Source organism: Rhinoderma darwinii, chromosome 2 (assembly GCF_050947455.1).
Source record: "Rhinoderma darwinii isolate aRhiDar2 chromosome 2, aRhiDar2.hap1, whole genome shotgun sequence".
NCBI classification, from domain to species: Eukaryota; Metazoa; Chordata; class Amphibia; order Anura; family Rhinodermatidae; genus Rhinoderma; species Rhinoderma darwinii.
Window position 1 is genome coordinate 76,642,325 of NC_134688.1, and position 15,103 is coordinate 76,657,427.

Here is a 15,103-nt window from a genome sequence, read left to right on the forward strand (position 1 = left end):
GAGTAGTCAGTAAGCCAGGGTCTGTATGGAGCAGGAACAAAATAGAAGGAGCTGTAGCTGGGCCAGGAAACCACACGAAAAAGAATAACAAGCAAGGAGGAACAGGAAATGCAGGTATAAATAGACAGAGGGCGGGAGCTAGCTGAGTCTGGCCAGGCTACGATAGGCTCTCCCACTCCTAAGCCTGCCAGCCTGAGTGGTGGAAGCTGGAGTCAGTCTCAGGGATGTAGATTCAGGTGCTGACTGATTAATTAAGGGAGTTAACCCCGAAGCTGTGTCTGGTAGATCCTTTACACGCTCCTACACTGGTGGGAGGTGGTAGAGGTGCTCCTACACTGGTGGGGGTGTTAGAGGCGCTCCTACACTGGTGGGAGGTGTTAGAGGCGCTCCTACACTGGTGGGAGGTGGTAGAGGCGCTCCTACACTGGTGGGAGAGGTGTTAGAGGTGCTCCTACACTTGTGGGAGGTGTTAGAGGTGCCCCTACACTGGTGGGAGGTGGTAGAAGCGCTCCTACACTGGTGGGAGAGGTGTTAGAGGTGCTCCTACACTGGTGGGAGGTGGTAGAGGCGCTCCTACACTGGTGGGAGGTGGTAGAGGCGCTCCTACACTGGTGGGAGAGGTGTTAGAGGTGCTCCTACACTTGTGGGAGGTGTTAGAGGTGCCCCTACACTGGTGGGAGGTGGTAGAAGCGCTCCTACACTGGTGGGAGAGGTGTTAGAGGCGCTCCTACACTGGTGGGAGGTGGTAGAGGCGCTCCTACACTGGTGGGAGGTGGTAGAGGCGCTCCTACACTGGTGGGAGAGGTGTTAGAGGTGCCCCTACACTGGTGGGAGGTGGTAGAGGCGCTCCTACACTGGTGGGAGGTGGTAGAGGCGCTCCTACACTGGTGGGAGAGGTGTTAGAGGCGCTCCTACACTGGTGGGAGGTGGTAGAGGCGCTCCTACACTGGTGGGAGAGGTGGTAGAGGCGCTCCTAAACTGGTGGGAGGTGGTAGAGGTGCTCCTACACTGGTGGGAGGTGGTAGAGGTGCTCCTACACTGGTGGGTGACAGAGGAACTGGCGTTCTTGTCCCGCTTGTCTCCATAGGCAGGTTGGACAGCGGTGCGTTTGCATATGACACTGTTCGCCGCAGAATGGGAAGACATGGAGACAAAGTCAAACCTGTATCCCTAGTTCTTCTTCTAAAAGAATAAAGTAAAAAAAAATTCTTGGTAGAAGTACCTGCCTCCTACAACTAAATAGATCAGTGTCTGTGGGCAGGGTATAGCCCATAGGAGGAGTCACTTTTTTTATTTCATAGTGTCAAGCCTCCTATTGGCAACAGCATATATCCACAGTCTGTGTCCCCCAATGTAGTGAACAAGAAATGAGTATTACTCATAGTGAAGTGGAAGCTTTTATCTTTTTGAGAGTGACATTAATAATAATTATTTTTTTTTTAGCTTACGGCAAATAACCAAAATAAACTTCTAAAATATTAGGCTTTGTTCACATTTGCATCTTGGTTTCCGTTGATTTCAGAAGCCATGACGCTTTGCCAGATCTGTCATATATGGGATCCAAATTGCACCCGATGGACCTCATTGTCTTATCATGGGGTCCATTGCACTGGCTTATGCTCCATAAAAAGAAATGGAGTTTTCGTTGTAATGTAATTGACTACAGTGTAAGCAGCAGCGAATGCTGTGTCTCACCGGTCACCTGCTAGTCACACACAACCGCCTCTACCATAAACACTGGGGTTACCCAAATGGGCGGGTCAAAGCCTACATCTTGAAAAGGGGCGTGTCTTTAACGCCTACTAAACTCTGGAGGTTCTTTAGTACCACGTGATAAATAACGTCACAAAGGAACGCCGCTTGAACCCATAACTAGTATTGGGGTTTTTTTTTTGTTCCTAAAAAACTTTATTAAACGTTTACAGTAAACATGACTCAGCCAATAAACCTACAACAGTGTAAGAAAATAATAGATTATAGTAAAGCTTTATTATAAATATAGGATCGGCCATGTGTATCGTCCGGTGCGGACCACCGTGAACACGGCTAACCACGACCTGAGGCACAAAGAATGTGTCCAGCAATTGGCTGTTGTCAGTCTCACTGAGCTCTGCTTCCTTCCTAGTGACTGTCCCGCCACTCACCCTTCTTCTCAGGCAAGGCCACGCCTTTCGCCTTCCCCCAGAGTGACGTCTGCGCCCCACCCCCCCCCCCATTCCCTCCTCCTCGAAGCGAGTGCGCGCAGGGCGGGGGAGTGCGGCTGGCGCGGTCGTTGTGGTGTCGCAGCCGGTAACGGAAAGAAACTGAAAGAGCCGCGATGGCGGAGAGCGCCGGCCTGGAGAACCACCGGATCAAAAGCTTCAAGAACAAGGGCAGAGATGTAGAGGTCAGTGTGGCGAGCCGCCGTCTTGCCCCTTTCATAACGGGGCCCCTGTGATAGCGCTGCCAGTCTCCAACATGGTGGCCTCCGGGATCCGAATGCTCTTAACGGGGATCGCAGTGATCTGCCGGTGATACGAGTCTTGTTCTTAGGCAGAGGCTGGATGTAATGATTGTATCAGGAAGGAATGTCGTCAGCCGGACCATAGTCGGGTGTGAGGACGGTGATCGTGGCTCGGGCAGGGATGAGAGCGGCGTACAGGCGGAGATCGATGTCTAGGACCAGGTGTTAGTGCAGGATGGAGCGGAGTTAGCGGCGGCAGGCCGGGATAAAGTGGCTGCTCGGAGGGATTAGTCCTGTGCTGCTGCTCGGATGGATTATAGGGCGCAGGAGGTGACCTGCGGTTTACTGAGGTGCTGGCCGGGTGTATTGCCGCGGGCGGTGTTCCGCTCCTGGGTACTACCTGTGCGGTCCCGGCCTCTATGAGGTGGAAGCCGGCTGCTGATGGCGTGCTACATAAGATCGGTGTCATGGTGACAAGAGCGGCGGGGCAGCAGGGTGACTGTGTGTGTGTGCACGCATCGTTCTATGTACGTGTGACCGGCTCCGTGCACCGTCTATGGGGGGGGTGATGTGCCGGGAGCCTCCACGCAGCGATCACTGCTCTGCATTGCAGGCCCCTCACACCATAGAGGCTGAAGGTGGATTTCCGGAAGTGCCCATGAATCCATCTTCCCTTAGATGGCAGCACTGTGGGGAATGCAGCCCCTCCACCTGATCCTGGCCGCCCCTGTCACACGGGCCCCTGCTGGAAAGGTGACACGGCTCAGACTGGAGGACTCCCGGAGCTGTCAGTGTGTAGTGCGGGCACAGGTGCTCCCTCTATACAGCCATGTAACGTCTCCTGTCTTATGCCGAGAGCGGATTTATTGTATATACACTATACTTTCAAGAACTCTGCTTGATGTCAATGAGTAGCAAGATTCTTGTTTACATCCAGTGTAGACCAACCACAGTGTGCTCTCAGAGGAGAAATCTTTTATCTCTAAATAGTTCCGGTTTTTTCAGCCTCTGGATGTAAACAATCTTCCCATTCACGGATGACAAGCAGAGGTCTTGAAAATGGGGTGGAATTGAAAAATAGTATTTATAAAGTTTTGTAAACACCTTTCACTGAATAAGTGTTTGTACGTTGATGGCACCTGCAAAGCCTTACAACTTAAAGAGGCTCTGTCACCACATTATAAGTGCCCTGTCTCCTATATAATGAGACCGGCGCTGTAATGTAGGTGACAGTAATGCTTTTTATTTAGAAAAACGATCTATTTTAAACTACTTTATTAGTGATTTTTAGCTTTATGCTAATGAGTTTCTTAATGCCCAAGTGGGCGTTGTACAGAGGAATGTATGACGCTGACCAATCAGCATCATACACTTCTCTCCATTCATTTACACAGCAGCATCACGTTCTTACTAGAACACGATGTGCAGCCACATACACAGACATTAACGTTAATCAAGTGTCCTGATAATGAATGTACATTACCTCCAGCCTGGACATCATGTGTACTCAGAATCCTGACACGTCTGAATCTTTTCTGTGAGATCCCCGCAAGCCACGCGTAATCTCGTGAGATTACGAGGTAAACGAGATTTCGTTTCCCTTGCTAGAAATCTCACAGAAAACATTCAGAAGTGTCAGGATTCTGAATACACATCACGTCCTGGCTGGAGGTCGTGTGTATTCATTATCCGGACACTTGATTAACGTTAATGTCTGTGTATGTGGCTGCACATCGTGTTCTAGTAAGAACGTGATACTGCTGTGTAAATGAATGGAGAGGAGTGCATGATGCTGATTGGTCAGTGTCATATACTCCTCTGTACAACGCCCACTTGGTCGAAAGTAAAAACACGCCCACTTGGTCATTAAGAAACTCATTAGCATAAAGCTAAAAATCGTTAATAAAACGTTCTATTTTAAACCACTTAAATAAAAAGCGTCACTGTGACCTACATTATAGCGCCATCTCCTTATATACGAGATGCGGCACTTATAATGTGGTGACAGAGTCTCTTTAACCATGAGACATTCTCGAGGAGGACCTATAAATGTCATGTGCCAGTGTGAGATGTAGAGCCATGGTATGTGTTGGCAAGCTGTCACAGGAGGCAAAATCACTTTAGTTGTGGTGGTTGTTGATTCTCGTTGTCCTGAAATTGATTTACTGGGCACCCATAACCTGCCTGTACTATCTGTTATTTAATGGGCAGTGCGAGGGGCTTAGATGCTTCAGTGAGGGCACCTGCCAATAACGGGCATGGGGCAGGAGCAATCCAGACCACCTTTCATTGACTTTGTTCGATTTGTGTCTCTGTGTAAAAGTTGAGGTTAACTGCCACATATGCCAGCCTTCCAGTAGCATTATGTCGCAGACGCTGTGCCAACCAATGCAGTAGACAGGGATTTCAGCTGCCAAGAATTCTCCCGGTTTATTCAAGTCTAAACTGAAAGTACAGCTTTTGCGGCAGTTTGTGATCTATTGTTCTCTGTTATCAACTATTTGGGATTGGGGACAGGCTGCCTGTAGTTTTCGTCAGACAGTGCAGAAAAATTCCTACCCTCATGATCACTACTTAGTCTCATGTCCCTTATTCCATTAGGAGCCACGATCACCGATCCAATCAAAAACGCTGGACAAAATAGCGAAGCGTGCTGCGCTATTTTGTCCAGTAAATCAACGGATACCATGACGGAAATCCAGACGGAACCCATTAAAGTCAATGGGCTCTGTTGTGTGCCGGTAGTGTCCAGCATGCAACGGGTTCAATGCTTCCGGTATTTTTGTTGCTCTGCTCTTATGATGGAGCAGAGCAATGGAAATATCGAGCGCAGATGTGAACGAGGCCTAACCTTCAAAAAAACGTTTACATACGTATGTGAATGTTCTTATCCGGTCGCTGTATAAGGCTCTCTTCACACTAACGGTCATGAGGATATAATGGGTCTGCTGTGTAAACGGTGACTGATAAGCGGCCTGTGCAGCGATCGCCGATCAACGAGACATCGTCGTTTGCTCCAGTCACATGGAGCTATGGATGGGGACGAGCGGACGTTACTCAGATCGCTCGTCCTCATCCATTATTATCATGTCGACAGTGCGTCTCTCTGTTTACACAGGGAGATGTGCTGCCGACAATGATAATCTTTCACTTTTTTAAAACGATACGACCAGCAGATGATCGAGTGTTTGCTCGTTCATCTGCTGATCGTTCCCCTGTTTACACAGGGCAATTATCGTCAACGAGCGTTATATGAACGCTCGTCTGCCTGACCATCGTCCAGTGTAAAAACCCCTTAATGGACCCCATTGACTCTTCTGATGCGTCCATTGAGGTTTTCTTTATTTGCATACTGCGCTATTTTTGCTGTCAAGTGACGGCACTGTAGGCGAAAATGTGAAAAGAACCTAAGGCTGGGTTCACACTGAGTTTTTTGCAGGCAGAAAATTCAGTTTGGAATTTTGAGGCAGATTTTGCTCTGCCTGCACGCCGATTTTCGCTGCGTTTTTGGCCCGCGGCCATTGAGCGCCGCATGGGCAAAAAAGCCACATAATACGCTTTCTCTGCCTCCCATTGATGTCAATGGGAGGTCCGAGACTTAAGCGACCGAAGATAGGGCATGTCTCTTCTATTTTCCGCTCGCAAGAAAAAACCGCCTCCACCTCCCTTTGAACTCAATGGGAGGCATTGTCGGACGTTTTTTGACGCGGTTTTCGCGTCAAAAAGTGTAATCTCTGTGTGAACTGGCCCTAAGGGTCTGTGTACGCACTTGTCTGTTCATTTCTATCTGTTTGTTTCTATTTCTTTTTGACTATTTTATCAAGTAATTAAAATGGAAATCTGATAGATGGATCGTAATAGCTCTGTCATATCCATCCCACCCATCCCCATATTAGGTAAATGGTTTTTTTGGTGCCTGCCTAAAGACCCCTCGATCTCAGAATGGGAAAAAACCAAGCTCTAACCCGGAATTAATAACTAAGAAATTTCTTCGTTAACATTTTTTTTTTTAATTTGTGTAAAGCGACTCTGTAGCTACTCTTTAATAGAATTTGTTACCATGCCTATGGGTAATGCCATATCTGCTATTTAGTTTTTCTAGTAGCCGCTTATCTACCTTTTAGCTCTGCTGCCTAAAAGGGATTGTCCAGTCGCTAAAATTGATGGCCTATCCTCGGGATAGGCATCAATATCTGATTGGTCGGGGTTCGACTGCCGGGGCCCCTGCAGATCAGCTGTTTTGAAGGGGCAGCAGATGGTACGAGCGCTGCTTCCCCTTCATTCTGGTCACTGCTGGTATTGTGAATCGCCGGTGCAGCAGTAGTGGCTGTATATAAATCACATCATTTATGCCTATAAAACCATCGTTGCCGGCAGCACATCCCCCTGTGTGAACGGGATGTGCTGCCAATAATAATAAAAACTGATGGGGACCGAACTCTTATTAAATGTATAGGGACAAATGATTAACGGTGTAGCATTGGCCCGTGTAGAGTGCTCTGTTAATGAACGCTCATCCACCTTTTTATATTGTCGATTGGCGCTCATTATGGACAGAAATCTGACCCTGTAAACCCAATTTTAGGCCGCATAAATAATGGCGTGGAAGCAGCCTAGAAATCTGCATATGTTACATGTGGATTTCGATGCTGGTTTAGCCGTTGATTTCACCCATTGCTGTGGATGAAATCTGAGGCAGAAATCCACAACTGATAGGCTAATCTGCGGATTTTATAATCTGGAAATCTGCTGCAGATTTTATATGCTGTAAGTAAATTGGGTTACTTAAAACCCCCATTCCCTTGTATCGTACTGCACTTTGTTGCGGAATATTGATGATAATATTGATTGAAATTCCTCAACAAATAGGAAATTTGTGAACCCTGCATTGGATAAACCATCATTGTCTCATATTAGATGGAGGTAGTCTGACCTCCACCTGCTACGTCATCTCAGGCTGCCGCTCTGTCTGCTTTACACTGCAGCACTGCTTGTTCGTTTTGGTTGATTTTGTTTTATAAACGCAAGCTCGCCAGGAAGGCACGTTGAGATGGTTAGACTAGATAAGCGTGAGAAAAGATCATCATTGCACATAGACAGAAACACGTTCATTTGATGTAACCTCATTTATTATGGGAGTAGGTAACCTTCCCCAAATAACAATAGTAATGTGAGCTTAACGCACTTATGCATTGATGTTTGCATCCAATGCATGGAATAAAACTGCCCAAAGCGCACCATGATATTGTCTGGAAGCATGATACAGCATCCAATGGTACGTGCCACAATCCGTGAGCGGAAATCCTCCACATGGCTCTGTATAAAATCACAGCCACACGGAATTACAGTATGGGCACATAGCAGAATATTATGGCGGGGACCGTGGGCCATACAGCGATCGCTATGAAGTCTACCATAACCAGGCACACTTGAATGGGCTGAGCGTGCACGTTTTATTTAAATGGGGAGAGGGGAATACGCTGCTGCCAGACACCCCTTTCTTTTGTGAGGCCCACGTACAAATTAGATTGTTTCAGCTGACATTTATCAAATGTGTGTTGCCATCTAAGGTGTGCCAGACCCGATGATTATCGTCGTCAGCCACGTGGGGCAGTTTTATAAGTTGGTACCAGAGGAGTAAGTGACCGCGTGATATGCCGCAATCCTCCCTACAGCCTATTAATCTTACGGCGTGTGGTGTTTGTTCCTATGTGTTACTTTTTGTGTCGTTTTTTCGTTGTTGCTGTATTATTGAACTAACAGGAAGTGCTTCCTTTATGAACGTCAGTTCTTTATACTATTTGTCTAGTGTCAGACGCTTCACGCATGTGATTATTTATCTTCTTGAAGGCAGGCTTGAGGAGCACCGCTTACAGCATTGAGGCGGCTATTACTATTGGGATACAGATAAATAGTTTCGCTGTTTCATTACCCAATATTCGCTTCTTTTCCCAGAATCTCTGGATTATGGTTTGTTGCCGTTGTGGTGAGCGCTATATTAATTGTATTGAGTTTTGAGTTGTGGTATATTCACACGCTCTAGACTTTCTGTGAGATCGTTTTGACTGGATTTTATCGGTTAAAGTGGAGTTTGTTAATGAACTCCACTTTATTTATGCCAATATGATGCACAAAAGTGTGTTAGAGCCAAGTCTCGGATATTTTTGTAGGCCTTGACCAGTTTTTAAAAAAGTTCTTTCATGGTCACACAACATTGAAGGTAGTTACTAATGCAATGCTTGTCTCAATATAGCATGCGGATAACGCTTTCTAATACCCATGTAAACAGTGCGGCCTAGGGTGTTGTAATCCGCTGTTGGCATTAGTCATTGAGACAATAAATGGATTAGGAATTGGCTTCTATGGATATTGTGTTTGTGGCAAAATGTCTTTAAAAATAAACTGGCCAAACTATTTTAGCCATGCCCCCTGTTAGGCTTCGTTCACATCTGCGCCAGGGTCCCGTTCCATCTAAGCTTTTCGTCGGAACGGGACCCTGACTGACACGAATGGAAACCAAAGGCTTCCGTTTCCATCACCATTGATTTTAATGGTGACTGATCCCGTGCCAATGGTTTCCGTTTGTCTCCGTTGTGCAAGGGTTCCGTCGTTTTGACGGAATAAATAGCGTAATCGACCACAGTATTGATTCAGTCATAATGACGGAACCCTTGCACAACGGAGACAAACGCCCGGCTCCCTGCAGTGTGTTCTGTCTGGGATTAGCGGCCAAAATATGTTCCGTCCATTACGGACGTAATGTGCTCGTGTGAACCCAGCCTAAGTATGAGCGGACCACCTGCATTTTTATTTTACTACAGTGGCCAAATGTCAGTTAAGGTCCCATCCACACGATTGTAGATTTCGTCCGTAATTACGGACCCATTAATTTTTATGGCCGACGGACACCTTCCCGTACATTTACGTGCAATCTGAATAGGGTTTGTGAATAGATTTTTACATGTTGCCGAATAAAACCCATTCAGGTGGGTGGAAGGGATTTTCATTCAGAGAAATTTCTGCTCCAAATCTGTGTTGTGTGAACACAGGCTTACTGGTTATGCTTCAGCAGCTCTCAACCCCACCGCTAAGTATGAACAGAACCTAACTCAGTTTGAGATCTAGTTTGACCATGGTTATCAAACCTCAATTAGGCTTTATTCAGACGAACGGGAAATACGCGCGTGCAACGCACGTGATTTTCACGCGCGTTGCACGGACTTATATTAGTCTATGGGGCCGTGCAGACATGTGCGTGAGTTTTGCGCTGCGTTGGTCCGTTGCAAAAAACTCACGACATGTCCGTTGATTCAGCGTTTTCAACGCATCACGCACCCATTGAAGTCAATGGGTGCGTGAAAACCACGCTTGCCGCACGGAAGCACTTCCGTGCGAACTGCGTGATTCGCGCAACAGCTGTCAAAAGGATGAATGTAAACAGAAAAGCACCACGTGCTTTTCTGTTTCCAAACATCCAAACGGAGTGTCTTTGAGAAGAGCGAACCCGGACAACCGAACCGAACTTCACCGGGTTCGGCCGAACTAGTTTTGGCCGAACCCGGCAAAAAAATATCAGGTACGCGACGTCAGGAGATAGTCACTGTCCAGGGTGCTGAAAGAGTTAGTGTCGATCAGTTAGCTCTTTCAGCACCTTGGACAGTAACGGGTGTTGGCTAGCCTCATCTCTATGATGGCGGCTGCGCGAAAATCACGCAGCCGCGCATCATACACGGATGACACACGGAGCTGGCAAGTGATTTTTGCGTCCGCAAAAACGCCACGTTCGTGTGAATCCAGCCTTATGCACAGACAGCCTCCTTGCTGCAAGCTCACTCATAGGCCATGTTCACACAGAGCGGATACGCTGCATAAAAGTACACAGCATATCTGCCTTGGAACCCGTAGGGAAAAACTGCACCAAATTGTGGTGCGGATTGTCCGCGGTGTTTACACAACGTGTGAACATACCCATAGACTTGTTCTTACCAGCATGTGTTTGTGTCCTGTGGATATGTATTCATACTGCGTTAGTCATGGAGCATTTTAAGCAGCTGAAGTCTTTTCAGCAGGTATGTGCTTTGAATGAATACTCACAATAACATTCAGGTTTTAGTATCCATTCCTTTCCTTGTAAAGTATTGTAGCACTAATATGAGGTGGCCCGTACGATTCTAATATTCTGGATCCTTCCAGGGGATCTGTTACCACGGTCTTATTTTTACATTATTCTTTGCTCTTTAGGACCTCTAGGCTTCTTAGGTTTGATAGACAAACAACCTGCAGTTCCCCATAACACCATTAGAGGAGATGTTTTGTGAAAACAACTACTTTTTAAAAGCCCTAATAGGCATATGGACACTATCGAGGGCCTCGGAGGCAGAATGGAGATCCACTATGTTAGAGAACTGCCTCAGCCATTCATTTAGATGTCTGCCGTCTTATACTTTGCGGCTTCCCCCAGAAATAATAGCTGATTATGGGGGGATTAGAGAAACCGTACCCTGCTTCTGCTTAAAAAAGTGGTATTGCTTCTGGTCCTACTTCTCTATCCCCTGGAGATTATCTTCTGACCAGATATTTACCCTGCTGCAGTCGAAGCATGGGAAATATACAACGACATGGTGACCATTCAGATGAATTTACATCCATGTTCTGTATAGACTGGCTGTGTCCACCAGAACGGCTCTCCATTTACATGGGAAGTCCTGATCGGGGGTCCCCCCTCTGACATCCACGTGCCTTTAATAGGTCATATGGACAGGGGTTGTCTTCATTATACCCACTCTTCTGGAATATAAAGGGCTGGTTACTGACTAAATATTAGGCTGAGTTCACACAGAGTTTTTTGCAGGAGGAAAATTCCTCCTTCAAAAACTGCTCCAGTAGGTTTTTGCACAGTGGTTCGACAAAAACTCGTCAAAACACTCGTCGAGGTTTTTTTTTCCTCTTTCTGACTCATTGAAATGGGGTTTTGGAGGCGGAAACCGCCTCAAGATGGGTCATGTTGCTTCTTTTTACCACGACGAGTTTTTTTTACTCGTGGTAAAAAAACTCGTCTGCCTCCCATTGAAATCAATGGGAGGCATTTTCGGGCGGTTTTTGAGGAGTTTTTTGGCGCGGTTTCTGCCCCAAAAAACTCGTCAAAAAACTCGGTGTGAACAGGGATAGAGGTCCCTACTTTCAAATATGAAAGGTGTTATTACGCCACACTGAGGGCAGTATTACAGTGACATGTGCGCTGATTTCGGCGGTCTGTCACTTATCTGCTTATGTGAAGCTGTTTCTGAGGAACTTACCTAAGGAGTCCTGAGTATTATAACCTGCTAGCTCCGCCCACTCTCCTAGCTATTACTGTGTATAGGGAGACATCTGTCAATCTGTGGGGAGTGGGCGGTTCTAGCGGCTGCTCATGAATACACCGATCTCATCTCTGCCGCCACTGCCCGGGCTCTTCTGGTAAGTTCTTAGAAACTGCTTAATTTATCCCCTTAATGACCAGCCTATTTTAAACCTTAATGACCAAGCCATTTTTTACGTTTTTCCATCATCTCATTCCAAGAGCTATAACTTTTTTTATTTTTGCGTCAACATAGCTGTATAAGGTCTTGTTTTTTGCGGGACAAGTTGTATCTTTTAATAGCACCATTTTGGGGTACATATAACTTATTGATTAACTTTTATTAACTTTTTTTGGGGGGGCAATAGAAAAAAAGCAGAAATTTCGCCACTCTTTTTTGCTTCCTAAATCTACGCCGTTTACCGTGTGGTATAAATAACACAATAACTTTACTCAGCGGGTTGTTACGATTGCAACGATACCAGATTTGTATAGATTTTTTGTTTTACTACTTTTACACAGTAAAATTATTTGTTTTTGTGTCTCCATATTTGAAGGGGCGTAACTTCTTTTTTTTTTTTTTATTCCGCCAATGCAGCTGTATGAGGGCTTTTTTTTCCCGGGATGACTTGTAGTTTTTATTGGTACCATCGGCTGCCATAGGAGACACAGACACTCGGTGATCTTATCGCCGGGTGTAGGTGGGAGAGAGAGGGAGCTCCCTCCCTCTCCAAAACAACTCAGATGCGGCGGTGAAATAAGCGTGTCCGTCACTACATTATGCTGCCCTCATTGAGCGCAGCATAATGTAGTGACCGGTTCTCTTTAAAAGCAAAAAGGGTCTGTTACTGATATTACTGAGTCGCATGGCTCTTACCAGTGATGTCGTGCTGACCCTAGTGCCAGTAAAGTTGCTTTTACACAGTCTGATTCCTGGCCAGAAAACGAGTGCCGATCAACGCTGCAGCATGATGATGGGTGATTATCTCCTTTCACAAGGAGCAACGATTGGATGGACAAACTATAGTTTATACATTTGTCCCCATGCGTGTCGGCGGTCCCTTTTTACACAGCATAAAAGATTGATCAAGGCGGCATATGAGCGTTTGCTTGTTCAATGTCTGATCATTGCCCTGTTTACACAGGCTAATGATTGGGAACAAGTGTTTTTGTATGTACGATAATTGGACAGTGTAAAATAGCCTTAATACGTTCAGGTTGGGTTCATACGTCGCAGCCAAATTTTTGGCAAAAAACTAATTTTTACTGCGATGTGAAAACCCAGTCTCATAGTTTTTAGTAATTCTATTATAACCTTGGTTTTATGCATTTCAATAAATTAAACATTTGAAACACTGATTTTCCACTGCTGTCTTTTTTTTTTTTTTTTTCGACTTAGAGGTGCGCATTTAACCCATCAGTGATAGGACATATTATTTTATAGTAGAGGAGTTTACTCAACTTCCACCACTTGACTTTACTGACACGAGCATATTTCAGATTTACATAGACCATTAACTAATGTCCTGGATTACAATGCTTTCCTTGAAGAAGAAAATCTCATTTGCCCAGTGATCTAAGAGTTTCCATTTGCTAATGTGAATCAAGTCGATATGCTTTGTGAAGATTAATTTGACACCAATTTATAAAAAATTGTACACGAAGGTCAGGGCAGAGTCAACATGACTGCGCTCTGTCATCACATGAGTCACTGTGGTTATGATGATGGACATTATTTTTAGTGTTCGAACTCATTAGACCATTGAGAGATCCATGTGAAGACGCCTAAACTCTTATTGGACCTGGAGTAATCTGTCCTTTTTCACAAACGTACCACCGGTAAATACAAAACGCCATTTCAAAGGATGGCACCACCAAGATGGTTTCTTATGGCTTTGTAGAAGCGAGAGAAGTCGTACTACACAGAAAAGCATTATAAGATATTCTAAATTTCTAAGCTAAGCACCCCCTACTCAAATTATATCAAAGTATCCCCAAGGCTATGATCATACATGCTTGAATATAGTGTGACTACCCCATAGAGGCATAGCACCTACTTTGAGGGTACAGCTACCACAGGCTGAGCCCAGGTTCTATACAACACAAGCTCTGCCCCAAATCTGCCCTGTTAGAGAATGACGCACATGTATAAGACCATATCCTGATAAATGTCTCAGTCGAAAGAAATCTCTGCTGTTTGGTGATGATCAATGACAGTGATATACCTCATTGATAAATGTGCCGTTCTGTCTCATTAATGAGTTAAAGAGGCTCTGTCACCAGATTTTGCAGCCCCTATCTGCTATTGCAGCAGATCGGCGCTGCAATGTAGATTACAGTAACGTTTTTATTTTTAAAAAACGGGCATTTTTGGCCAAGTTATGACTATTTTTGTATTTATGCAAATGAGGCTCGCAAAAGTCCAACTGGGCGTGTTGAAAAGTAAAAGTACAACTGGGCGTGTATTATGTGCGTACATCGGGGCGTTTTTTCTTCTTTTACTAGCTGGGCGTTCTGACGAGAAGTATCATCCACTTCTCTTCAGAACGCCCAGCTTCTGGCAGTGCAGACACACAGCGTGTTCTCGAGAGATCACGCTGTGACGTCACTCACTTCCTGCCCCAGGTCCTGCATCGTGTCGGACGAGCGAGGCCACATCGGCACCAGAGGCTACAGATGATTCTGCAGCAGCATCGGCGTTTGCAGGTAAGTCGATGTAGCTACTTACAGTGATCTGCCAGAAGCTGGGCGTTCTGAAGAGAAGTGGATGATACTTCTCGTCAGAACGCCCAGCTAGTAAAAGAAGTAAAAACGCCCCGATGTACGCACATAATACACGCCCAGTTGTACTTTTACTTTTCAACACGCCCAGTTGTACTTTTGCAAGCCTCATTTGCATAAATACAAAAATGGTCATAACTTGGCCAAAAATGCTCGTTTTTAAAAAAATAAAAACGTTACTGTAATCTACATTGCAGCGCCGATCTGATGCAATAGCAGATAGGGGCTGCAAAATCTGGTGACAGAGCCTCTTTAAGCTCCTTTTACATGGCCTGATACAGCTCGTTGATCGGCGCTCGTTTGCTCCTTTCCCAAGAAGCAATGATCAGTTGTGTATGGGGACGAGCGATCATTACTACGATCGCTCGTCCCCATACATTTCTTTCATTTCGGCAGCGCGTCTTCATGTTTACACAGGTAGTTGTGCTGCCGACTAGCAACTGTTTTGTTGGCCGCATAAACAAGACAATCGTCCGATTATGGCTTCGTTCACATTGCGTCAGGCTCCATTCTGCCGGAACGGAGCCCTGACTGAAACAAAC

General features: G+C 45.7%; 1 protein-coding gene across 1 annotated transcript in view; it reads left to right on the forward strand.

The window, feature by feature from the left end:
• The first annotated feature begins 2,192 nt into the window (after nt 1-2,192).
• KPNA3 (karyopherin subunit alpha 3) overlaps nt 2,193-15,103 on the forward strand; it is a 51,442-nt gene continuing 38,531 nt past the window's right edge. Inside the window, exon 1 of the mRNA XM_075851783.1 lies at nt 2,193-2,386. Coding sequence (XP_075707898.1) covers nt 2,318-2,386 — 69 coding nt within the window. The 5' untranslated portion in view covers nt 2,193-2,317. The remainder of the gene's footprint in view (nt 2,387-15,103) is intronic.